The sequence below is a fragment of the Euleptes europaea genome, chromosome 18 (assembly GCF_029931775.1).
Source record: "Euleptes europaea isolate rEulEur1 chromosome 18, rEulEur1.hap1, whole genome shotgun sequence".
Lineage (NCBI taxonomy): Eukaryota > Metazoa > Chordata > Lepidosauria > Squamata > Sphaerodactylidae > Euleptes > Euleptes europaea.
This window is the reverse complement of record NC_079329.1, coordinates 3,865,593-3,892,405: the sequence shown is the minus strand read 5'-3', so window position 1 is coordinate 3,892,405 and position 26,813 is coordinate 3,865,593. Positions and strand designations below refer to the sequence as shown.

Genomic DNA, 26,813 nt, shown 5'->3' with positions numbered 1-26,813 from the left:
GTTCCTCGAACGGGTTTGTGCCCCCCATTTTCCCGCCTCTTTTAGCCGCCTTTCCAACCGTTTTTTCCTCCCTCAGCTCTGAGGTGGCAAAAATAGCCTCCAGAAAAGGGCGGGAAAGAGGACAGTGAGGCAGGGAGGGGAAAAGAGAATCATCCGCCTTTCCCGAGAAGCAATAGAATAGTTATTATCAGAAATTATAAACCACAAATGTGCAATTTTTAGCATGCTAGACCCCACATGAGATTACTATACTTTAAGGGGTAGCTCTCCACAGAGGAGCGGAGAGGTATTGAGCGACCTATTCTCACGGGGAGGGCTCCTCCTGGCAAATCCCTTTTGGCATCGGTTTTCAAAATGTGAATTTCTCTACTATCAGGAAATTACATACAACTCCCCTCGGAGACCGAATGCCTACACGTCTCAATTTAATCAGGGGCTGAACCTATTTTCTACTCCGTGTCCTTCGTACGTCATTGTCCTTATTTTGCCTCGCAGATAAAAGCTGGATCTCGCAGGATCATCCTGAATTTGCATGCTTTTTAATACCTAAGACCCTAAATAAATCCTCAAATATCTCAAATCCGTGTCCGCGCTTCCACTATAACCATCAATTTTCACCATGAATAAATACCCCGATTGTAAATTCCCCCAAGTCATAATGTGCAAATCTACTTGTCTGTCCTTTCTTCCCCAAATTCCTCTATTATTCTATAATTCTTTCCCATCTATATCTATATGAATCTACATGAGGCTGCCTTATACTGAATCAGACCCTTGGTCCATCAAAGTCAGTATTGTCTACTCAGGCCGGCAGCGGCTCTCCAGGGTCTCAGGCAGGGGTCTTTCCCATCACCTACTTGCCTAGTCCCTTTAGCTGGAGATGCCAGGGATTGAACCTGGGACCTTCTGCATGCCAAGCAGATGCTCTACCACTGAGCCATGGCCCCTCAAAGATTTCACATGAACACATGAACACATGAAGCTGCCTTATACTTAATCAGACCCTCGGTCCATCAAAGTCAGTATTGTCTCCTCAGACCGGCAGCGGCTCTCCGGGGTCTCAGGCAGAGGTCTTTCACGTCACCTAATTGCCTAGTCCTTTAATTGGAGATGCCGGGGATTGAACCTGGGACCTTCTGCATGCCAAGCAGAGGCTCTACCACTGAGCCATGGCCCCTCCCCGTAGTACATGGTGGTCTCACAGCTCTTCTTCGACATCTCTCCTGTTCCCAAAATTTATAACCTCTCCTCCTGGACCATCTTTTCCAGCAGGAGCTCAGTGGGAATTCTGCCTCACGGCCTCCTCTTGCAACATGGACTGGTTTCATTGCAACCGGTGTTTTAGCCAAGAAGGAACTGATTTTTGTCTCGCCAGCTGCGGACATATATTTTGCAAAAAGTGTGCTGGTACAGGTAAGCGTGACAACGAGATGTTCATGCCATGGCTTAGAAATAAAACTAAAATAATCCGCAGTTCATCTCCCTCTCTCACACGCAAACATACTTCAGAACAAGCACGATCAATACATGCTTATATTCGTCTCCTGGATCCTACACACAAAAGGTGTTGCTAATTGTTTACAATATTCATTTTATACATCATGCAGTCTTGTGATAAAAGAAAAAGCGTCTAAGAATCTGAACCCCTGAGGGTTGCCAACCTCCAGGTCGCACCTGGAGATCTCCTACTATTACAATTGATCTCCAGACAACGAAGATCAGTAACCCTGCAGAAAATGACTGTTTTGGAGTGGAATTTATGGCATTATATCCTGCTGAGGCCTCATCCCTCCCCAAACCCCACCATTCCCAGGCTCCACCCCCAAATTATCCAGGTATTTCCCAACCCAGGGCTGGCAACCCTACCATGAGGGTTCACATATAAAAAAACACAATGCTTTTATATAGTGGTTTTAGATACTATAAACTGTGCTCTCCTTCACCGGAGGTTTTTAAGCAGAGGCTGGATGGCCACATGTCAGCATTGCTGATTTCATGACCTTAGGCAGATCATGAGAGAGAGGGCAGGAAGGTTTTCATCAGTGTTTGGCTCTTGTGGCCCTTTCTTGCATTCCCAGGCTAGTGCCGATTGCCACTTTAGGGTCAGGAAGCAATTTTACTCCAGGCCAGATTGGCCAGAGATCCTGGAGGGGTTTGTTTATTATTTTTTGCCATCTTCTGGGCGAGAGTAGGGGTCACTGGAGGTGTGGTGGGGAGGTAGTTGTGAATTTCCTGCATTGTGCAGGGGTTGGACTAGATGACCCTGGTGGTACCTTCCAGCTCTATGATTCTATGATTTCTATTATTCTACTGATCCTTTTTGTGTTTTCTGAACATTCTATATCGTTTCGGGCAATTTTCAATGGGTTGTTACTGACACCTTTCTGTCTTTTTCCTGGCAGATAAATGCCCATCTTGTGGAACAAGCTGCAAATATTTGCTTCTCAATGATAACGTAAGTCGTGGCTTCTCCAGCAGGTGTGCCGCCTTCTTTTCTCTCTGGGCTCTTGAAAACTCAGAAATTCTAGTATGATATCAGTTTGGGCTAAGGAATGATGACTTTTATATATCTATAAAGCAGGGGAGCCAAACGGTGAGAAGAATTGTGAAAAGTGTAGCTGTTACAGCATTTGTATCACCAATTGTGGTTTCTGGTTGGATAAATCTGCTGGGAGTGGGGATGACTAACCGGGAGCGTCATTCAAGTGGTGTGTTCTATCCCGAAATTTTAAAGGAGGCATTTATAAAACCTTTGCTAAGTAAGCCCTTTTTATTGATTAGACATTTTTTGGCTCCAAATCAAACCTTTCGTTTTTGGCTAAGTGCTGAAACAGGTGTTGGCAACTCAACTGGATGATAGAACTAGCTGTTTCTTTTCAATCTGGCCTGGTTATGAAACTGCTTTTGGTGTCCTGTTTGTTGACTTTCTCTGGGCTGCTGGCAGGGGGAATTAAAACACTCCTTCTTTCAAGCTCCTCAGAAGCCTTCAGAGCCTTCATGGTGTAGTGGTTAAGAGCGGTGGACTCTAATCTGGAGAACCAGGTTTGATTCCCCGCTCCTCCACATGAAAAGCGGACTCCAGTCTGGTAAACTGGGCTGGTTTCCCCACTCCTACACATGAAGCCAGCTGGGTGATCTTGAGCTAGTCACAGTTCTCTTCGAGCTTTCTCGGCCTCACCTACCTCACAAGGTGTCTGTGGGGAGGGGAAGGGAAGGTGGTGATTGTAAGCCGGTTTGAGTCTTCCTTAAGTGGTAGAGAAAGTCGGCATATAAAAACCAACTCTTCTTCATCATCAACCATGGTATCCTTCTCGTCCATCTGACTAGGATGAGGACTGGGGGAGCTAACTATTTTACAGTGGCTTCCTAGCAGATTACCTTCCTAGCAGATTTAGCTTTGTGTCAGATGGTGGTGCTGGGTGATTTCTTCTGTGCTTCTTGGCTATTAGCCTATGAAGTTCTGAAGCGCTTCCCATGCTGTTTAACATCTACTGGATGCTGCTGGAAGAGATCATCTGGAGATCTGGAGTGCAGCGTCAGCAACCTGCAGATGACACACCACACTATCTCTGCTTTCCATCTAATCCAAGGGAGGCAATGGAAACCCATAATCAGTGTTTGGAGGACATAAAAGGCTGCATGTGGGTTAATAAATTGAAACTTAATCCAGCCCAAACATGAATACGCTTACCCATGAAGCTGTTTTATACTGAATCAGATTACTGGTCCATCAAGGTCAGCATTGTTTACTCAGACCGGCAGAAGCTTTCCAGGGTCTGCCTGATCCTTTTCTTAACCAGAGATGCCGTTGGGGATTGAACCTAGGATCAAACAGAAGTGCTGTTGGTTGACGATTAAGATGCTATAGTGTTAGATATTCAACTTGTTCTGAATGGAATTGCATTCCCCTGAATGAATCAGGTCTGCAGTTTGGAAGTACGCCTGGACCTGCTTCTTCTATAGGGTTGCCAACCTCCAGGTACTTGCTGGAGATCTCCTGCTATTACAACTGATCTCTGGTCCACAGAGATCAGTTCACCTGGAGAAAAACTCTATTGAAGTAGAGTTGCCAGATCCCTCTTCACCACCGGCGGGAGGTTTTTGGGGTGGAGCCTGAGGAGGGCGGGGTTTGGGGAGGGGAGGGACTTCAATGCCATAGAGTCCAATTGCCAAAGCGGCCATTTTCTCCAGGTGAACTGATCTCTATTGGCTGGAGACCAGTTGTAATAGCAGGAGATCTCCAGCTAGTACCTGGAGGTTGGCAACCCTACGTTGAGGTCCCTCCCCCCCCAAACCCCACCCTCGTCAGGCTCCGCCACAAAAACCTCCCCCCGGTGGCGAAGAGGGACCTGGCAACCCTATTCTTCAAGTGCAGGTTGTTGAGGTTCCCAGGAGTGTGTTGTACCAGCTTACACTTAAAGTCATGCTGCCTTGGTAACATTAGATTACTATAACATGGGTCTGCCTTTTAAAACAGTTCAGAAACTTCAGTTGTGTGACAACTTCAGTTGTCAGCTGCCCATTGCCTATTTGTTTCCAGGCCTAATTCAGGGTGCTTTTTTTTTAACCTTTAAGGCCCTAAAGAGCTTGGGACCAGGGTACTTGAAGGACCTCTTCTACCTGTGCCTACCTAACTATGACTTACAATTGTCATCTGTTGACTGCTCTGTGTGTGGTTCATGAGGAAGGCTAGGGAGGAGAGGAGAATTATGTAAGCTGCTTTGGGTTCCCATTGGAAAGAAAATTGGGGTAATAATATTAGATGCTGGTCCTTATCTTTCTTGTGTTTCTTTCTGTCTTCCTGACCCACAGATGAAACCAGAAGAAAAGAAGTTTTTCAAAAGCCCTGTTGAACTTGCGCTCAAATATATTGCCAATATTTCTCAGGTAAGAATTATAAGCCGGGTATGCTTTTGGCAGTACTTCATAAAACTCTGAATTCTACCCTATGTGACAGTGACAGGTAAAATAAGGGACAATACAAGGAAGGAAAAGTCAACAGCCTAGAAGTAGAAAACAGCCAACGTCCAGTAGCTCCTTAAAGACTAACAAAATTTCTGGCAGGAGATGAGCTTTCGTGAGCCCCAGCTACTGGACTCTTGCTCTTTTCTACTGCTAGTGACAGACTAACATGGCTACTCACCGGGATCTATCAACAGCCTGCTTAAATACAAATACAAAATCCTTTAATGGCATAGACTATCAACAGCCTAGAGTTAGATTTGTAGAACTTTGCAGTCAGTAAAGAAAACGAGACAACTTAAGCAAGAGAACAGCCTGTTAAGGGATTTTTTTTTGGGGGGGGGGGAGGTTTATTCAGAACTGCTGAACAGATCCTCAGAACACATCCGCTCCACCAAGTAATTCAGTCCGCTGCCCAATGAGCCAGCCATTTCACTGCTGAGGCCGAGTGAGGTCAGTGAAAGAACTAGTTAATAACCAATCTTGGGGGAGTTAATAATCATGGTGGTCCCCATTTGCCAACTGAGCGAATTAATTACAATAACAAATCCTGATAAGAGAGACTGATAAATATGGGAGCAAGCTGGTTAATCATCAAAGAGAATTTCTGCAGAATCAGCAAGCACCTGAACATTAAAATCCACCAGGGTTCTCTGTTCTGTATATCTCCCAGGCTTTGGCAATCACCTTCCCAGAGAACTCCTCTGACCTGCCCTGGTTTGGGGGGTAGGGGAGGCCATTTTATTAAAGTGTTTCTATATTTATGTAGAGAATTTATAACAATTTTTCCAAGGGGACAGAATGGGGAGAGAACTAAAACCAGAATAAAACACCAATAAAATTATCCAAAGGACACAATGAGTGTGTGCTTTGGAGTAGGGGAAGGTAGAATGACAGCACAGTAATCAATAAAAGCCAATAGGCAGATTAATCATAACATTCTTCTTTAAATAGGGCCTACGTACCAAATCGCCCTGACCTGGATGGTCCCAATCTTGTCAGACCTTGTCTGCTGATCAGGGTCGGCCAAGTCCAGGATCACTATGCAGAGGCAAGCAATAGCAAACCAACTCTTGCCTTGAAAACCTTACAGGGTTGCCATAAGTCAGCTATGACTTGACAGCACTTTCTACCACTATGTACCAAATCTGGCAGGCCTAACTAGCAAATTTGTCCCATAATTGAGAGGCCAATGGCCACCAACCTGACAGAAGATAGAACTATCAGAAGATTCTCCATTAAGGTGGAATGATGTTTGCTTCATTCTGCATGACCATGACTAATCTCTCCCACTGTTTCCCTTATCTTCTAGCCCTCTCTCTTTCCACACTTGATTAAATCTTTCTCACATCCCACTTGAGGAGTTGGCTACCTGGCTGACCTCATCAGTCCCTCCATATCTTCTGATTCTATCCCTTCCTGACTTCTGATTGCCGTCATTATCTCCTCTCCATCAAACAATTAACTCTCACTATCTGCTGACTCCATCATCTGGGCAGAGGTGATCTCCAAGTTGTCCCACCCTCTTGCAAATTCCTTGCAGGCCCCCAGCTCGTGACTCCATAATTATCGAGTGAGCATGCCACATGGAGTGGAAAGGGACCCATGTGCTGGTTCTCATCTCCCTACGCAAGCCACCATATTTGACTGTATACGAGCAGATGCGTCTACCTTCGTCAGATGAGCATATACCCTTGGTTCTCTTCCTAGGTGTGGTCATTCCAAAAGGGCCAGATGGAGCTACTGGTCTCCTTCTACAAAAACGATGCTTCGAAAACTGTGGGAGCCCTGCAGCAAGCTCATGAGAAACTAACGGCTCAGGAAAAGTGAGGCATGCGGGTTGTGTTCACATGAAAGGCAAACAGTTAGTCAAGAGAAAAGAGCAAGAGTCCAGTAGCACTTTAAAGACTAACACAATTTCTGACAGAGTATGAGAGTTAGTCAATTCAGACACACTTTATGTACACAAGTCCACCCTGAATCATATCAATGAATCATAGAATCATAGAGTTGGAAGGGCCAGCAGGGTTATCTAGTCCAACCACCTGCACAATGCAGGAATTCACAAGTGCCTCCTCCCCACCCCCAGTGACCCCTACTCCATGCCCAGAAAATGACCAAGATGCCCTCCCATTCATAATCTGCGTAAGGTTATAGAATCAGCATTGCTGGCAGATGGCCATCTAGCTTCTGCTTCAAAAACTCCAGGGAAGGAGAGCTCACCACCTCCCAAGGAAGCCTGTTCCACTGAGGAACCACTCTAACTGTTAGAAAATTCTTGCTAATGTCTAGACGGAAACTCTTTTGATTTAATTTAAACCCATTGGTTCTGGTCTGACCTTCTGGGGCAACAGAAAACAACTCGGCACCCTCCTCTATATGACAGCCCTTCAAGTACTTGAAGATGGTTCTTGTGGGTTATCCGGGCTGTGCAACCGTGGTCTTGGTATTTTCTTTCCTGATGTTGTGGCAGGCAACTTCAGAGGAGTAACACTGAAGGACAGTGTCTGAAAATACCAAGCCCACGGTTACACAGCCCGGATAACCCACAAGAACCAATGAACTCTGACTGTGAAAGCCTTCGACAATACTTGAAGATAGTTATCATATTCCCTCTCAGTCTTCTCTTCATGCTAAATAAAGACATGTGAAGTATCACGATGCTCTCTTTATAAATGTAAAGTTTATTTCAAGCTTTTTCTTGGTTTTACGAACATGAGAAAGGAAAACCCTCATTCCTCAGCCACCCCACAGGTGAACTAGCACAAGGAGGGAAAAGAGAAAGGGGGAGAGAACAGGCAGAGAAAGCAAATTTATTTTCTTCTCTAAGGGTAGAACTGGTACTCCCTTTTGTGGACTGAGACACCCTGGTAAGACATGGAGCAGGCCCTGCTTTAGAATGTTACAATGAACTAGCAGTTTGGGGGCAGCAACAATTACTCTTTTTGAAAAACTAACTCCACACCCTTGCTCCAGCCTAATTTTATTTTTTCCTACGAAAACAGAGGTTAGAGCATGTACATCATTTGTTGGACAGATGGTTTGTGAGGCCCAAGAAGTAGTCCTACTCTAGCTGCCCATCATAGTGTTCCGCAGCAGGGGGGACTAGTTGGTTAAGTAGGGTTGCCAGCTCCGGGTTGGGAAATACCTGGAGATTTTGGGGGAGGAGCCTGAGGAGGGTGGGGTTTGGGGAGGGGAGGGACTTCAGAGCCATAGAGTCCAATTGCCAAAGCGGCCATTTTTTCCCCCAGGTGACCTGATCTCTATTAGCTGGAGATCAGTTGTAATAGTGGGAGATCTCCAGCCACCACCTGGAGGTTGGCAACCCTAAGGTTAAGACTGGCATTGAAGGGGTATTAGGGGCACTACCAACTGTTTTATCAGGCTACCTGTCTTATATCCCTTCCCCTTCTCTGCTCAGGGAACTGGAGGCGATAAGGAAAGAGAATAAGGAGCTGAAGAAGATGTACTTAAACTTCACGAAGGTAGGAGCTGTTTGCTGGAAACAAATAACTTTCTGTGATGTGTGATGTGATGCCCTCTGCTGGATGAAATGAGCCTTACTTGGCGGTGCATTTGTCTCTGTAGAGGGGAAGAAAATAATCCTTTCTGCATATGTGCATCTGGGTCCAGAAAGACTCCCTTTTCTCTCTGCAGGCTTCTCCAAGGCACCACCAGGGAAACAGGTAAGTTTACGTTTGGGGAGGGGCCATGGCTCAGTGGAAGAGCATATGCTTGGCGGGCAGAAGGTCCCAGGTTCAATCCCCGGCATCTCCAGTTAAAGGGACAAGGTAAGTAGGTGATGTGAAAGACCTCGGCCTGAGACCCTGGAGAGCTGCTGCCAGTCTGAGTAGACAATGCTGACTTTGATGGACGAAGGGTCTGATTCAGTATAAGGCACCTTTCGGATCTTCATCAGGAGCTGCAGCCCATGACTTGTAGATAGCAGGGGCTGTTCGTTTCAGAACAGGGAGACTGGGTTGGAGGGCACAAGTTGACTAACCTAGGGAAAGAAAGGCCATGGTGTCTTGTACCCCATGACTGAACACAATTTGTTTTATTTGCTGCAGAAACAGTACCCCAAGGCCAGTTGCCATCACCCCCCCATCACAGACAGGTAGGAAGATGGGGCCCCATTATGTAAGGCATGTAGGGTTGCCAGCTCCACATTGGGAAATACCTGGAGATTTTTGGGGCGGAGACTGAGGAGGGCGGGGTTTGGGGAGGGACTTCAATGCCATAGAGTCCAATTGCCAAAGCACTGATCTCCAGCCGATGGAGATCAGTTGTAATAGCGGGAGATCTCCAGCTACTACCTGGAGGCTGGGAACCCTAAAGGCATGTAATATATCCCCTTGAGTAATTATGCAGTGTGTCTTTAGCCAGCTTGGTGTAGTGGTTAAGAGCGGCAGACTCTAATCCGGAGAACCAGGTTCGATTCCCCGCTCATCTACATAAAACCTGCTGGGTGACCTTGGGCCAGTCACAGTTCTCTCAGAACTCTCTCAGCCCACACAGAGGCAGGCAATGGCAAACCACCTCCAAATGTCTCTTGCCTTGAAAACCCTAAGTGGTCACCTTAAGTCAGCTGTGACTTGATGGCACTTTCAACCACCACCTTTAGGCAAATGAGCATGTGAATGTTTGCGTTATGACCCTGTTGGTGCAGGATCAAATGTATCCTTGCTTGAATCATAGAGTTGGAAGGGTTCCCCAGGGTCATCTAGTCCAACCCCCTGCACAATGCAGGAAATTCCAAACTACCTCCCCCCCACACCCCCAGTGACCCATACTTCATGCCCAGAAGATCACTAAGCTGCCCTCCCTCTCATGATCTGCCTAAAGTCACAGAATCTGCACTGATGACAGATATTCATTTTGCCTCTTCTTAAAAACCTCCAGGGAAGGCGAGCTTACCGCCTCCCGAGGAAGCCTGTTCCACTGAGGAACCACCCTGTTAGAAAATTCTTCCTAATGTAGACGGAAACTCTTTTGATTTAATTTCAACCCGTTGGTTCTGGTCCGACCTTCTGGGGCAACAGAAAACAACTCAGCACCATCCTTTCTATGACAGCCCTTCAAGTACTTGAAGAGAAAGAGAGAGAGAGAAAAAAAAGTTTGCATATGTGCACATGTGATACACACATATGAACATATGCCCCAAATATTCCTCTATAAAAGCCTGGGGTGATACTTTTGACCCACGAACAGTTGAATACTTACTGCCTTTCTTCCCCTGTGGCTATGCAAGGAGTGGCTTTATAATAACCCAGACCAGAGGGTCTCTTTAATACCATGATTAGACAGACATGCTGTTTGTGGCTTCCTAGAGGCACCAGGTTGGCCACTCTGTGAACAGACTGCTGGACTTGATGGGCCTTTCTTATGTTAACAATCCACTATCTCGTATTTCGCAGTCACTCCACGGCTTAGCTTCCAGCACTCCAGTGAAGTGGTCAGGTAGATACACAAATTAATATTCTTTGGCTATGGGTACGATACAAAAGGAGGAATTTCAGATTTTAAAAAAAATAAAAACAAAATTTTAAGCCCTATAGTTTTACAGGGAGAGAAATGCTAGGATATGGCTATATCCTATTAAAAATTTAAGATCGGGAGGGGGGAATTCGAGTCAACACAGGAAGAACTGTTGCTTAATGCAATAGTTGCCAGTCATCTTTCTGGCCTCTTTCTGAGTGCATCCTGCCACCGTATACTTCCCGCTGTGATCGCTACTGCGTTCTTTGCCCAGTCCCTTAACAAGAGGACATGAACATGACCAGCCAGCATGGTGTAGTGGTTAAGAGCGGCGGTTTGGAACGGTGGACTGTGATCTGGAGAACCGGGTTTGATTCCCCCCTCCTCCACATGAGCGGCGGAGGCTAATCTGGTGAACTGGATTTGTTTCCCCACTCCTACATGTGAAGCCTGCTGGGTGACCTTGGGCTAGTCACAGTTCTCTCTGAACTCTCTCAGCCCCACCTATCTCAGAAGGTGTCTTTTGTGGGGAGGGGAAGGGAAGGTGACTAAGCCGGTTTGAGTCTCCCTTAAGTGGTAGAGAAAGTCGGCATATAAAAAACAACAAGAGGACATGACCAGGACTCCAAGTTCTGCAATTCATCCCCGGCCTACCTTAAACCATGTTGCGTGTATGCAGATGACCTTATTCCAGTCACAAAACCGGGATTCATAGCTAGTGCTGGGAATTCCATGCTTACAAATCTAGATTTCATCACAGACCTTGTCTGTCCCTCCCACCGGCTAGGGCTTGACTGTGCCTCTGTACCCCACAGCCGCTCCTCTTCCATGGACTCTCTCCCCCTGCGAGTGAACCACCCATCAGCCTTCCAAGTGAGTCCCAACTCCTCGCCCCCCTTTTCCCAGGGAAGGAGATGACAGGTATATCGCTTTGTCCTTTAAGAAACTCATGGTGAGGAATCTCTCATTTCCACCCAGCATGCTGCAGGAGCCATCCAGATTACCCCAAGAACGATGACCCCAGCGGACTCCGGTATTGGTAAGGAATACTGGAGGCAACATACAAACTCGCCAAGCGTTTTAGACTTTTTTGCAAGGTGTCCGAGACACCACAAGATGGCAATACAGAGCCAGGGCTAAGTGAATGCTGGCACTTTCTCCTCTCTGAGACCAGGAGTCGGCTTATTTTAGCGGCCAAGGAGCACAAACCACAGAGCACAGCTGGAACATAAATTACAGGTTGGGTATCCCTTATCCGGACTGCTTTGGACCAGAAGTGGTCCACATTTCGGATCTTTCTGTATTTTGGAATATTTTGGAATTTTTGTACATAGATAATGAGATATCTTGGGGATGTTTAGACCCAAGTCTAAACATTGAAATTCATTTATGCTTTATATATACTTTATACACATAGCCTGGATGTAATTTAAAGCAATATTTTAAATAATTTTGTGTACTTTGAACCATTAGTGGTGCTGCTGAGGGCCTCTGAGTAATGCCTGCATGCCAGCTAAAAATGTCCGTTTTTTTGGTTCAGATACTGGATGTCTGGACAGATGAACAAAGTACCAACTAATACTTTACTTTAATGATCTTGCTCATACAGCTAATTTGGCTCTGAACAGTGTAACACTAAAAGTAAGGAAATATACATTTATATATATCTTTGCGTAACCCTTAGAGAATTAGTAATTTTTAATCTCAATCAACTGTGGGGGAGGGAGACTTGGCAACTGCCAATGTAATATTAAAGTCCACCTCTGCTAAAAATAAAATAAAAAACACCCTCAAATTATCCAGTTCACACCTAGGGTTCCAGGTAAAAGGTTTTACCCATCTGTCTCTTGCCACATTGAGCAGTGAATAGAAAGTGTTGAAGGGTGTCTGTTTGACCATAGCCAAATTGACATACTCGCTCAGAATATGACCTTATCTAAACAACCCAGCAACTCCCCTGATGGAATGGCTTTCAATCTAGCCAACTAATGTAAATTGTGTGTCCCACATACTGAACAGACCAAAGTGATGTAAATTCATTGCTCATTGCACTGGAACTTGTTTTTCCTGTCTTACCTTCCTATATATCCTCTTGCCACTCTCAGATATAGGGTTACCGCACTTTGTATTCCCAGCGATGTATTAAGAGTTTGAAAATGTTGTAAAAAACATCGCTTTAAAAGGGTTTTTGGATACCACGGCTTATAAATGGTTGGAAGATGTCTTCACAGCTAAAGGGGCCAAACAAAGTGCGAACAGTATTTTTTATAATGTTTTCAAACTCTTAATACATTGATGGGAATACATTGAAAGTGCGAACAGTATTTTTTATAACGTTTTTAAACTCTTAATACATCGCTGGGAATACAAGTGTGGTAACAGCCATTGTCTAAAAAGTTCTGTTCTTTCCAGCGACTCCTTCTCCAGCTTCAACTCAAAGTTTATTCTACAGGTGAGTCTTAAGGTGAGTGAGCAGTCATCTCCAAGATGCTGCCTTCACTATGAAAGAGACAATGATCTAAAATTGTACTTATTTCCACTTCTCATCATCCTTTCTCCTTTCCCCCCCTCGCCATTAGGCCCTCTTCTTCCTCTACGCACACCCCTAGCTTGAATGTTTTTAACCTACAGCCCCTCATGATGAGGCAAAGTCAGAGCACAAGCTACAGTGGACAGCAACAGGAAACTCCAACTGCCAGCTTTAACATATTCACCAGTGAGTGAAGGATACCCTGCTTTTCTACCATGTATACTCTTTATTCAAAATTTCATCTTTGCGGTCTCACTATCTAGCTTTGCTGATCACTCCACACTGCAGTCGTCTCTGTAGCAGGAGTTACAGTGGCTCAGTGGTAGAGCCTCTGCTTGGCATGCAGAATGTCCCAGGTTCAATCCCCAGTGGCATCTCCAGTTAAAGGGACCAGGCAAGTAGGGGATGTGAAATACCTCTGCCTGAGACCCTGGAGAGCTGCTGCCGGAATAAAAGACAATACTGACTTAAATGGACCAAGAGTCTGGTTCAGTAGAAGGCAGCTTCATGTGTTCAAAAGCATTAGAAAGTCCAAGGGGTCCAGCCCTTTACTTTAGATGACACAGCATCCTGCCAAATTCCCACTATATCACCACTATTCCTTGTTGTCTTCGGCCCACAGATCACATGGAGAGGGCTCATATGCCAGAACATCCCAGCACTGAAAGGCTGCAGCCCATGCAGGTGAGATCAAGGTGTGTGTATGTACATATACAGACCACACAAAGCCCTTATTGAAGAATGTTAATTAACTGTATCCTTTCTTTCTCAGCTGAGATTTACCCCTCACTCTACCCCAGTTTTTCATAGCAGGTAAGTGAATACATCATACTTAGGTTCCCACCCCAGAACCCTGACCCAGGCAGCCTGATCTTTTCAGACCTCAAAAGCTTCGGAGGGTGGTTATGCAGAGGGCTGCTACGCAGAGGCAGGCAATGGTAAACCACCTGTGTTTGCCTCTTGCCTTGAAAACCCTACGGGATAGCCCCAAGTCAGCTGCGACTTGACAGTATTTTCCACCACCATTACCCACTGTCAGCTAGGGCACCCAGAATGCGGCTCTGAACGAGTAGGGATTTTTTCTTATCCTGCCACCTCTCAGAGTCTTGGGAGATAGTTTTCCTTCTCTTGCAAGATAACAGCACGTGGGAAGCTGGCTGCTGCTGTAAATTCAGCCAGCTTTAACAAAAAGCTTGTAACGTTTACCATATTTGCCAGGTTTGGAGACAGGGGGCAGTTTACCATAGAGACAAAATATACGTCAGACTTACAAAATGATACAATTTTGTTATTTTGTGACTTTGGCTTGCAAGTATTTTTGGACTTCAGGGAGTGGCACAATGAAAACACCTTGTCATCCATGGGCTCGAATTAAGTGTCCTAAAGGGGGGAAAAATGGCTTCAACTGTTACTCAGAACTGGCACCTTGCTTTGTTTAGTGAATAATATCCTGTCCTTTGAAGTGTTTCATTTGTTTAAAAGTGTAAGTGTTTCATCTTTGAAATGTGCACCCTTGTTCTGTACACATAGCTTGCTGTATTTTCTTCCAGGTCCCGCTCCATCAGAAGTATCTACCAGCAATAACATGGAGCAGTTATATCTCAGCAGCTCTCTAGTCTGCACTGGTGAATGTCCAGACAACCTCTTAAATTTTAATGATGGAAAAGCCATCCACTACCAGTAGCTATATTCCCTTGTCTGTCTCTCTCCACCCCCTCCCCTTGTACTCACTCATACTCTATTGGAAGAAATCTGTATATGTGGTGGGCTTGGGCCCCAGGTTCAGTGTTCATGTCTCTTACCTAGACTTTATTATAGCTTGTTAAGGGTCCTAAAATAATCTTGTGATAGTTGCTCAGACTGTGACAAGATTCCTTTGGTAAAACAGCCAATACTTTATCATTCAGACAGTTTCCAGAGACCACGGGCAACTCAGCAGAAAACTCAAATATGCCACCTATTTTATCCTTGTCCCTCGGCAACTTGCTTGTAGAAAACTGCTTCCCAGACTAAACCTGCAGCATTTACATCTCAACAGTGCTCCTGGAGGGTGAAGACTAATTATCGACAAAAACTTCCAAAATATTGTTTTATGGCTATTTATTAAGCAGTCCTCATTTCAGTCTATTTCATACCCTGCGTTTGAGTACATTTGGAACAAGTTGTGGTCCCACACACACTCCATATGCCAGCTTTTTTGTTTGTGTAGTTGGCTTAGACTTAGCTCATTTCCCCTCCTGTCCTGGGAGGGATGCTTGTTTTGCTTTCATTAATTTATTTATTTGGATTTGTATTCTGCCCCCTCTCCTGGCAGTTGAGTTCTTTAAAAATCTTGGAAAAATTGTTAATAAATCAGTGAAAATACGGATTAATAGACTTTGTCATCTCTCGCCTAATTATACCTGTATATGCCAGGCTTAATCTTCATCATTATTTCTCGCAAATGATTCCAGCTATGAGGCTTTCCACCATCTTCTCTTCCCTCTGATTTTTTGGGAGATCGTAAACATGTGTAATGTCACCAAAGGTCTGGAATTGGAACAAAAGACTCCAAAAGGAATCAATGATGCTCCCTCTTTTCTGTAGCCTCCTTAATGAAGGAGATGGTATCTGCAACTCTTCTCACCTTAAGTAAATTGAAGTGGAACACAACCTTCATTGCATCAATAAGTATACAATGGACACATTAAACACACTTGAAGAGCACAAGTTTCCTGGCTGGAAAAAGGAAAAATAAACGCATGCAAAATTTAAAAAGTAAAAAAAATGCCCCATAGACTTTAGTGAGCTTTGCCAGCTATTTCGCTGGCGTAGCCCCGCTGCAGCATGGAGGGGCATTCCCGTGGTGAAAGGGGTTGAGAAGCTGCCTAAAGGCAGCTCTGCACCAGGAACACCCTGGGAATGCCTCCAAGGATGCCGGCGTGAGGAGATACGCCGGGGAAGCGCCAGCGGGAGGCTGCGCTGGTGTCCGAGAGCCGCGCTGCTCCCACAGTCCAAAGGAGACGGCGTAAGTTGCCCCATGCTGGCATCCATGCCAGTTTGCATGGCGCAAGTGGAATGGATGCTGGTATAGGAGTCACGCCGGTTCCTAAGGGCATTCAGCCCCCCCTTCAGGATTGCACGGTTAAAGAGGAAGAGAATGAAAAAGACAAAATGCCAGATTAGATCACGAAAGATTCACATATAACATCATCTTTAAGCATCACTCTGTTCAATGCTTACTGAAAATCAAATCTCTATATTGGTCATTTTGGAGAAGGTCACATTTAAAATTCATAGAAACAGAGGTCTATAAATAAAATAATCAACACAACAAAAACCAAGCACAGATGAATTGAAAGAGGCATATAGGAGTTTAGTAATTATCAGTTTCTCAAATCAGTTCCTTCTGTAAGTGGCTTTGGATTGTAAAACCAAACGCAAAGTACTCACAGTTCACAAAGAGACTGTTTCCCCATGGCTTCTGCCTCACTCAGCAGAACCAAATATATTTAGTACACGGGTTTAGTACCCTCCCTGATACTATTTATGAAGGTGACATTGCTCTAGACCTGAAAACAGATATAAAATGATACGGCTATCCGGAAAGAAAGTACTTGAATGTAAGACCATACAGCTCAGGCACTGAAAGGAGTATCTAGCTTCTTGAAGCAGGAATTAAAAGAATTAGCAGGAAGAAGGGAGACAAAGCAGAAATTAAGAGAAAGCTATTCTAAGAGGGGAGAAAAAAAAACCCTAGATTTGAATTTTAGTTCTTATTATAAAGAGGGGCTAATACCATCTTTACAAATCAAGAACAGATGAACAACAGGATTCTACAACCGGGATAGGCAACCCCTAACGTGGATGTTGAAAAGCCGCACAGTGGGCTGTTTTGCTCAAAGCCTAGGGCCAGTTCTCTGCTCGAGCAACAAAGAGAAGCCCATGAAATCCTGACAAAATGACTGGGGCCAGCAGCATGGAAGAACATGAGAGGCATGGCTTATTCCATCATCACGCGGGCTGGCATAGGCGCCAACCAGTTCCAAGACAAGCCCCCGAGGCACTAGCAATGCCCCAGGGGCTGGGCCTGCTCAAGTATAACCCTCATCTCTTCCCCTCCCCTTTAATTTGCCAACATTTTCATGGGTACATGTTGCTTTTACCCCAGCACTTGGCCAAAAGATTACCTAACACTGCTCTAAAGATATGGAATCTTTACAAGCCAAACGAACAGAAAAAGTGCTCTGAAGAAAGCTAGTTAAAAGAGTTATCCTTCCAGATGCCAGAAAACTACTGAAAGGATTCATACATTCTGAATCCTGAGAAAGTGTTGGGACCTCCTTTTCCCAACACCGTTTTGTGAAAAGGTGTAACCGAGTGGAAAGGACAGGACAATGTTGCTACTTAATATCTAGAGCTTAAAAGGAAGACACAAGTATCTAGAGCGTTCCAAAGGCCCAATTTTATATTTTGGAGAGGGGATGAGTGGCAAGAACCTGGCAGGGTGGGACCTAGCTCTAACCAGCTTTGCCAATTTATTCTCTCCCCTCCCTCAAAGCCATCCCCAAAACCCATTATCTCTAGTGTCCACACTGCATCCTACATAGTGCAATCATCATCATCGTCTTCTTCATAGTCTTCTTCTTCATAGTCTCCCTCTTCCTCTCTTAACATAGCCGCTCTCACCTCCTCATCGTCCTCATCGTCCTCCAAACACACCTCCACTTCATACGGTGCTGGCGAATGACAGCGACCTGATTCCTGACAAAGCGACGGCAAGTCATTATCCAGCAGTTGTGGACAGGCTTCCCAGTATCGCTCCAACTGTTTTGTGTCTGGAAGACTAGGTTGGGACGGCTGAGGAGGCCAGGAGGCAGGCTCTGAAATCTGCCCCGCGTTGTCCCGAAACCATTTCAGCTGACCGTGTTTGAGGGCGTAGCGAGTATCGCCGAACCACTGGATGATCTCGGCCCGCGGCAGCCCGGTGACCTTCTCCAGGTGGTGATAATCCTCCCGCCGGGCCCACTGACAGTGAAGGAAGAAGGATTTCAACATGTCCAGCTGTTCCTTGGTCTTTCGCCTGGGTTTGCGCAAAGTATCCGAGAGGCAACCTGAAACCTGCTGCTGGTCGCGCGCGGGGTGCTGATCATTCTGGAAGTTGCACGATTCAACAGAAGTCGCCGTAGATGACGACGGGGAAGCTCTGACGGAGGAGCGTGCCGGAGGAATCACTGGGTGGTGTTTGCCGTTCACGGCCGATGCGACAGTCGGTTCTGATGGCTGTGGGGGGGCTTTGGTGAGGCCCCAGGCCGCTGCGTGAGAGTTCTGGAGTTTGTAATCCAGGCCAGCGGTTGCGGTGGGTAGGAACGCACTGGAAAGGGTCTCTTTGGTGTTACGATGGAAAGCAGATTCACAGTTCCCCTGAGCGTTGCTAGGGTGGGAGAAGCCATTCCCTTTCTGTTCCCAGAAGTCCTGACTGATTCTCCCAAGTTCCCTCGTTCCCTGGGTAGTGAGGTAATGGCTGGAGGAAGTGATGTCACATTGCTGGTTCTCATATTCAACAGGGTGGTGCAGAGAGGCCGGTGCTGGCTGGTGGTAGTCCTGGCTCTTACAAGACTGAGGCCAGGAGCCATCGCCATTCCCATCGAGCAGACAACTGAAATGGAGCTGGTCCTGGTGGTAAATGAGGCGAGCCCGAGTCTCCTCAATCTCCTCCGCGCTCCAGCTGATGCCACAGCGTAGCCGCTGGGCCATGAACCAGGCCTTGACCTTCTCCATGTGCAGCCCGTGACGCAAGCAGAGCAAGGCCAGGTCAGAAAGGCTGGGGTATGGGAAGTAGCTGAAAGTCTGTAGAAGGTGCTGGTTGCCATCGAGTTCGCTCGTCTGTGCTGCTTGCGTCCAGACCAGCTGGAGGTCTTCTGAGATAGGGGGCAAACAGATCAGGCCGGGAGGGGAGCCGAGGCAACCTGGGGCATCCTTATTCGGGGGCATGGCTACCGCGGTCCAGGAGGGCTCCTTGGTCTCTGGGAGTTGGCTTCAGTTACTCAGAACAGCTGAAAGAGAAATGACAACGTTGACAGAAAAAAATGTGTATGGGGAGGGGCCGTGGCTCAGTGGCAGAGCCTCTGCTTGGCATGCAGGTCACAGGTTCAATCCCTAGCATCTCCAGTTAAAGGGACCAGGCAAGTAGGTGATGTGAAAGACCCCTGCCTGAGACCCTGGAAAGCCGCTGCTGGTCTGAGCAGACAATACTGACTTTGATGGACCCAGGGTCTGATTCCGTATAAGGCAGCTTCATGTGTTCATGTGTGTTGGGGGGCAACAGGGAATAGATTAGATGGCAGGACAACAAGGGGGGTGAAAATAGTAATAGAGGGAAATAAACATATATGATGTGTTAGACTTCCTCACTGAGGTGGTAAGCTTTCAGTCGGGACAGTATCATTTCTGGCAGCAGGTGAGATCTCGGGTGGTGGAATTATCTCTGTAGGGGGGAAAAGCCCCTTGCCAAAGAAAACCAGGTGGCAGAGAGCATTCAGCCACATGAGCCCCTTGAGTTCTTCACAAGTTCCTGTTTTAGATGCAAGTCTGTTTGCTACAACCCACAATTGTGCCATTATCACCAAATACAAGAGATCCTTTTCCTAGCCATCCACAGAGACCCAATTTACTTGCTTATTGGTCCACAAACATCCTTCCAGTACCGCCCCTCTTTCCCCACTTCTAATATCCTTCTGGAGTCAAGACAACTAACCTGGCAAAGGGGAAAGAAATGTTGCCTCAAAATAAAGTAACTGCCAGAGATGAATGAAATGTGTCAGCAGATCAAACCTGATCTAATAAAACAAGCAATATTTGCACAATTTATTCTGTTCATATTGAACGGGTTAGAAAGAGGCTTTCTCAGTGCCAAAGCTTTTAACTTGCAACAAATCATGGGGAAAGCAGTTTAGATACACAGAAAGCTATTCTTACCAGGCATAAGGGGACCTTTGATCCAGAAGGAGTATCCTCACCACCCTTAGAAAGAGGGGGGGGGGGGTTAAAGATGTTGGTAAGTGTAAGTTGATGCACACTGGAACAAAGTTCCAACTTTAATATATGCTGATGGATTTTGAATTGGCTGAGACCGAAACTGAAAGAGATCTTGAGATTACAGTGGCTAGCTCAATGAAAATGTCAGTAGCATGAAAAAAAACTCCATGCTGGAGATTATTAGAAAAGGGATTGAGGCTAAAATGGCAAATATTGTAATACCTTTAAATTGTGGAACTCCCTGCCCCAGGATGTGGTGATGGCTGCTAACTTGGAAGGCTTTAAGAGGGGAGTGGACATGTTCATGGAGAAGCAAGCTATCCATGGCTACTAGTCAAAATGGATACTAGTCATGATGCATACCTATTATCTCCAGGATCAGAGGAGCATGCCTATTATAGGAGGTGCAGTGGAACACAGGTAGGATGGTGCTGCTGCAGTCATCTTGTTTGTGGGCTTCCTAGAGACACCTGGTTGGCCACTGTGTGAACTGACTGCTGGACTTGATGGACCTTGGTCTGATCCTGCATGGCCTTTCTTATGTACCCATGCATAGAGCCATGGTGTGGCCTCATCTGGAATGCTGTGACCAGTTTTGGTCACAGTATCTCAAAAAGGATATTGCAGTGTGGGAAAAATTACAGAAGAGGGCAACCAAGATGACCAACGGTAGGAACACCTTTCCTTTGAGGGATTGGGACTTTTCAGTTTAGGAAAAAGAAGGCTAAATGGGGGACATGATAATTATAAAAATGATACATAGGACGGAGAAAGTAGATAATGGATTTCTCCCTCTCACATAACACTAGAATTTCAGGGTACCCAATGAAGTTGACAGGCAATACGTACAGGAGAGACCAAAGGAAACACTGTTTCGTGTGTGTGTGTTAAGTGCCGTCAAGTCACTTCTGACCTATGGCGACCCTTTAGTTGTGGGATTCACTGCCGGTGGAGGTCAGTGAGAATGGCTTTAAAAGGGGGTTACACGGATTCATGGAGAGTAGGTCCATCAACAGGTACTAGCCAGGCTGACAATAGGAAATGTCCACCTTCAGAGGCATCAAATCTCTGAATCCAAGTACTAGGAGGCAACATCAAGAGAAGGCCTCAGCCTCTAGGCCAACTAGTTGGTCACTGTGTGAAACAAGATGCTGGACCAGATAGACCACTGGTCTGATTCACCAGGACTTTACGTTTTAAAATTTTATTAGATTTATATCCCGCTCTTTTCCAGCCAAAGCCACGCTAAGGGCTGGTTGCATCAGTCAACAATACAATAAATATAGGATAATTGTTTACAAAAACATACAAACATATATATGTGAGTGTGAGTGTATACACACACACACACACATATGTTCAAGATACATTTAAAAGGATCACAAGGAATTCTGTACAATTTTAACTAGAAAGAAATATTTTACAGATTTGCTGAACAGTTTCATTGCGTGTGTGTTCAGTTCCACAACGTGTTCCAAAATTGTGCTTTGGTCCAGATCAAGTTTTTGTTTTACGAAATTCTCTAAAGCCCATTTCTTTGAGCCTTATAGCTCAAAAAGACTCTCAGGGACAGGGTGACTGGAAAGCATCTTTTAAAAAATACCACTACAGACCTCCAGAACTTGAAACTCGGAGGGACCATAAATCTGCCCCAAACCCAATTTACCACCAGCAAGCTGTGCTAATCGGCCAAACCAAATGGCCAATTTTGCTTGCGATTAGCCCCGGAAACCAGCTGGCCCTTAATTAAAAGAGATCACTAGAGCAGCAGCAAAAGCAATTAATGCCGATGGAGGAGCCTTCAGACAATAAGGGGCTGAAATAAAACAGCAGCCTTAACGGGGAAGCCGTGCCCATTCCAGCACCACAAAAGCAAAACCAAAGCTCCTGCCCAAGTTTTGCCCGCAACCATGCCAGCTTTGTGGCACCGCCTGGCAACCCAACGCATCAAGTTCACCTGCCGCTTAGGTGGAGTGGAGATCTTGCAGGGGGGAGGGTTTTAGGGGAGGGAAACACGTCTGTGCATCCCCCAAATGATAGACCCCACACTCTTCCAACCTAATCCCTTGAAATTTGCAGTGTGCCACTTCAAACTCCACCGTTTCCCCAGCACCGACTTCTCTATCTAAAACCCACCTGCCCTCCCCCCCCCAAAAAAAGTCTGGATGCCCATGCATATACTCACTCCCATCCCTCTTCTCTCTCCACTAGACTGTCTTCTCCTCCTCCTCCTCCACTTTAGGACTTTCCTTCCTTCTTTCTCCCCCTCCCCTTGCTCCCTGCAGTGCATGCTGGGGAAAGAGAGGGGCGGGGCTTCTCAGTGGATGTGAAGCTGGCCCTTTAAGAGGAACTGGATGCCTGGGTCCGCCGTGCTAACTTTTGGGTCCCCCATCCTTCGCCTTTCCCATGCATCTTCTCCTCCACCTGCTCTCCACCGATTTTTTTTTGGGGGGGGGAGGACATCCTAAAAATACAGGCTGCAACTTGGAGTTGTAATGCTGGGGCTGTTACATTTTCCAGCTTTTTCGCAAGTCCGAGGAGGGTGGGCGATCTTTCCCCATTTCCCCCCTCCGCAGCCCATCCCAAGAAGAAGACCTTTTCGGGGGCCAAGAGGACACAACACACCCCGTCCCTCTGGCTCCAGCAGAAAGACTGGCAGGAGGCAAGCCATCCTTTCTCCATTAAGGCTGCACTATTCAGGCGAGGCATCCATTAGATCCGCGACCATTCCAGGGAAGCAGGATTTTGGAAATCCTGTTCAGCCCCTGGCTTTGGCACAGCTCTAGCCTACCTCACAGGGCCGTCGTGAAAACCAAAGCACCGCTTGCAAATTTAGCAATTAGCAGGGGTTCTTCATCGGTCAGGGTTCGGAGGGCTTGTTCTGGCTCAAGGAGAGGGGCTGCGGCGCAGAAGCAGAGCATCTGCTCGGCATGCAGAAGGCCACAGGTTCAATCCCCGACGTCTCCAGTTAAAGGGACTGGGCAAGTAGGTGATGCGAAAGACCCCGGAGAGCCGCTGCCGGCCTGAGTAGACAATATTGACTTTGCTGGACCGAGGGTCTGGTCCAGCGTAAGGCAGCTCCATGCGTCCCCGTCCCTTCGCCTCCCCGATCCGGATTCCTTGCAACCCCACCGCCTTCCGCCAGGTGTCCGGCCCTGGCCTTGCCCCCCACGCCCCCCTGCCCCGCCAGCGCCGCGCTCCCACCCCCTTGCGAAGAAGGCGAAGCGAAGCCCACGCGGGCTGGGCAACGCCGGAGAAGCGCCGGGCGGCTCCTTTGTTTGCAGGACGGCGGAGCGGCGCGCGCGGGGAAGGAGGGGAAGGGGCAGCCCCGGGGATTGGATGGGGAGGGGCGAGGCAGTCAAAGGAGGGGGGAGGAGGGAGGAGGTTGAGGCCGGAGAAGGGCAGAGGGCCGAGCGCGAAGGGGAAGAGCCGGGGAAGGGGAGCGCACGAGCCAGAACCGGCCTGGGGCCACTCACCGGCCGCGCTCCTTGCAAGGCTCCCCGGCGTGGGGGGGGGGGGGAGGCGAAGGAGGGGGCTCCGCTCGAATGGCATGCCAGGCCACGGCCCTGCCATTGGCTGGAGGAGGCGTGGGGGGGGGGAGAGCTGGAGGCTCGGACGCCTGGGGCCCTGGGAGGAAGGCGTCCGGCGGCCCCAGCCCCTCACCTGGGAGCCCGGCTGGGCGGCGGCTCCGCTCTCTGCACGTGCTTAGAGGTTGCGTCGTCGCTTCGCGCGTTCCAGCGTTCTGCGGGCGGAGGCGGCGTGACTCAGCGAGAGAGCCTCTGCTTGGCCTGCAGAAGGTCCCAGGTTCAATCCCAGGCATTTCCAGTTAAAGGGACTGGGCAGGTAGGTGATGGGAAAGACCCCTGCCTGAGACCCTGGAGAGATGCTGCCGGTCTGAGTAGACAATACTGACTTGGATGGACCACATGAAGATGCCTTCTACTGATTCAGACCCTTGGTCTATCAAAGTCTTCGGTATTGTCTACTCAGACCGGCAGCGGCTCTCCAGGGTCTCCAAAAGAGGTCTTTCCCATCAACTACTCGCCTAGTCCCTTTAACTGGAAATGCCAGGAATTGAACCTGGGACCTTCTGCATGTCGAGCAGATGCTCTACCATTGAGGTGATGGGAACGACCTCCACCTGAGACCCTGGAGAGCCACTGCTGGTCCGAGTAGACAATATTGACTTTGATGGACAAGGGGTCTGATTTAGTATAAGGCAGCTTCATGTCTTCGTGTGTCCTGCCCAGGTTTGCGGAGGGAGCTGGATTCCATGGGGGGGTGTCCAATGGGGCCTGCAGGTTTGTTCGGGGCTGACCCTGGGTGGATTTGAACATGGGGCTTCTTGACCTGCACATGACCCTGGGCGCTTCAGACCAGACCACTGATCTGGGGATGAAAAGGAGGCGAGTCCAGGAGCCTCTGCTCCAAGGTCAGCTTCCTACTTGCTCATAGCATAGGGAGGGCCTGCCGGTAACATTCTGCACATGCTTAGGGATGCTCTTTTCAGATTATTGCAGGCAACTACCGCTTTTCTTCTCTGAGCCTTTGAAAGGGACTGGGGTTTTTTGCATGTGGTGTCAAAGTGGCCACGTCTTCAGATTTCTAGTTGGGAGTGGCCCCTCCAGTCTCTTTTCCCCCAGGAATCTGATCCCAGCTCCACCAAATCAACTCGGCACCCAGTTCTACTCTGCAGAGAGAGAAGAGGGTCTGCAACAGTTAGTGTGACCCCCCCCCCCTTAAACATTATTTTACTTTATTCAATTTATAACTCGCCTTCAATCCCCGGACAAGGCCGGGCTCAGGGCTGCTAGCAATATCGATAATATTCAATAAAATCATATACAATAAACAACATGAAGAGGAGTTTATTCTACTATAAGCTGTCTTGCGCTATAGCCTGCTTGGTTAGCGGGCACACAGATTTGACCAAGAAGACAGATTCAAGAGGATAGCCGGATTGGTCTGCGGTAGAACGTCTAGATTCGAATCCAGAGCTTTGACTCATGAAAGCTTATAGCCCAGAATTCTTTTTGGTCTCAAAGGTGCCACTGGACTCGAATCTGGTGCGTCTGACCAAGTGATCCGGGAAGGCTTATGCCAGAAGACAAATGTGTTCGTCATTGATGAGCCACAGATTCAAAGTTATTCTAAAACATCCCTAAAGGTAAAGGTAGTCCCCTGTGCAAGCACTGGGTCATTCCTGACCCATGGGGTGACGTCAGATCCCAACATTTACTAGGCAGACTATTTTTACAGGGTGGTTTGCCATTGCCTTCCCCAGTTGTCTACACTTTACCCCCAGCAAGCTGGGTACTCATTTCACCAACCTTGGAAGGGTGGAAGGCTGAGCCAACCTTCAGCCAGCTACTACCTGAAACCAACTTCCCTCGGGATCGATCTCAGGTCATGAGCAGAGCTTTTGACTGCAGTACTGCAGCTTACCACTCTGCACCACAGGGCCTACCCCCACCTCAAATACTTTTAAACACATCTGTAGTACTTAGGAAACCATACCTGGAGTGGAGGGGGTTGCATTGGCTTGGTATATCTCAGGAAGCGCCCTGTTCACGTAAACACACAAAGCTGTCTTCTGCTGAATCAGATCCCTCAGCTATCCCTGAGAGCCAGTGTGGTGTGGTGGTTGAGAGCAGTGGTTTGGAGCAGTGGACTCTGATCTAGAGAATCAGGTTTGATTCCCCACTCCTCCACATGAGCGGCAGAGGCTAATCTGGTGAACTGGATTTGTTTCCCCGCTCCTACACATGAAGCCAGCTGGGTGGCCTTGGGCTAGTCACAGTTCTCTGAGAGCTCTCTCAGCCCCACCTACCTCACAGGGTGTCTGTTGTGGGGAGGGGAAAGGAAAGTGATTGTAAGCCCGTTAGATTCTTCCTTAAGTGGTAGAGAAAGTCGGCATATAAAAAGCAACTCTTCTTCTTGATAACAGCAGTCATTTTCTATCCCAATCCACAACTCCCAAAGAAGTAAAAAGATTTTATTATTATTACTACAGGAGCAAAAAAATAACTACAGTGTTTGTATGCAGGTCCCAACCCATGGGTCTGAGGAGATAGAAAAGCTCAGGGAATGTTTGCCAGTTTGCTGTGGGTAGGGGGTTGTCTAGGACAGCTCTTTGGAAGGGGCGAAGCTGTTGCCGCAGCCGTTGAGGGAAGGTTAGCCACAGCGACAGCTTGTGAGCTGTTCCTGTTGACAGCAGAGGACTTGCAATAATGGGTTTAAATTGTGGGTGGACAGGTACCGGCTGGATATTAGGAAAAATTCCTTTACAGTAAGAGTTGTTCGACAGCGGAATCAGCTACCTTGGGAGGTGGTGAGCTCCCCCTCTCTGGCAGTCTTTAAGCAGAGGCTGGAAAAGCACTTGTCAGGGATGCTCTAGGCCAGCAATTCCTAAACTTTTTGAGTCACGGAGCACTTTTCAGGAGAGAAATTCGTCACGGAGCACTAATTTTAACCTAGCACCTCTATACTAAACCAAATGACAGTAGTATTTTTCTTTCCAATCGCTTCACGGAGCACTAGGAGATGTTTTGCAGAGCACCAAGTGCTCCGTGGAGCACTGTTTGGGAACCGCTGCTCTAGGCTGATCCTGCATTAAAAGTAGGGGGTTGAACTAGATGGCCTCTATGGCCCCTCCCAACTCTATGATTCTATGACCCTCCTGGAACGGCGCAGGGAGAAGAGATGAAGAGATGCCTTTGTGACCAAAGGGTTCGACGAAGCCTCTATCAGTTAAAAGGAGGAGGGAGCACAGAGAGAGAAAAGCTGTGCCAAGTGGGAAAGGATCTGCTTGCGCATGGGGCATGTG

At 47.3% G+C, this 26,813-nt stretch overlaps 2 protein-coding genes across 2 annotated transcripts; one reads left to right on the top strand and one right to left on the bottom strand.

The window, feature by feature from the left end:
* Nucleotides 1-1,313: 1,313 nt before the first annotated feature.
* Nucleotides 1,314-14,554, top strand: RNF212B (ring finger protein 212B). The gene is made up of 15 exons (XM_056863669.1): nucleotides 1,314-1,413; nucleotides 2,403-2,455; nucleotides 4,813-4,887; nucleotides 6,673-6,788; nucleotides 8,384-8,447; nucleotides 8,620-8,648; nucleotides 9,033-9,079; nucleotides 10,380-10,422; nucleotides 11,256-11,313; nucleotides 11,419-11,479; nucleotides 12,853-12,892; nucleotides 13,020-13,156; nucleotides 13,593-13,654; nucleotides 13,743-13,783; nucleotides 14,521-14,554. Exons 1-15 carry the CDS (start codon nucleotides 1,314-1,316, stop codon nucleotides 14,552-14,554), a joined length of 960 nt encoding a protein of 319 aa, XP_056719647.1.
* A 2,997-nt stretch (nucleotides 14,555-17,551) lies between these two features.
* On the bottom strand, nucleotides 17,552-18,943 carry HOMEZ (homeobox and leucine zipper encoding). The gene has a single exon (XM_056863668.1). The coding sequence runs from the start codon at nucleotides 18,941-18,943 to the stop codon at nucleotides 17,552-17,554; it is 1,392 nt and encodes a 463-aa protein (XP_056719646.1).
* Between the last annotated feature and the right edge of the window lie 7,870 nt (nucleotides 18,944-26,813).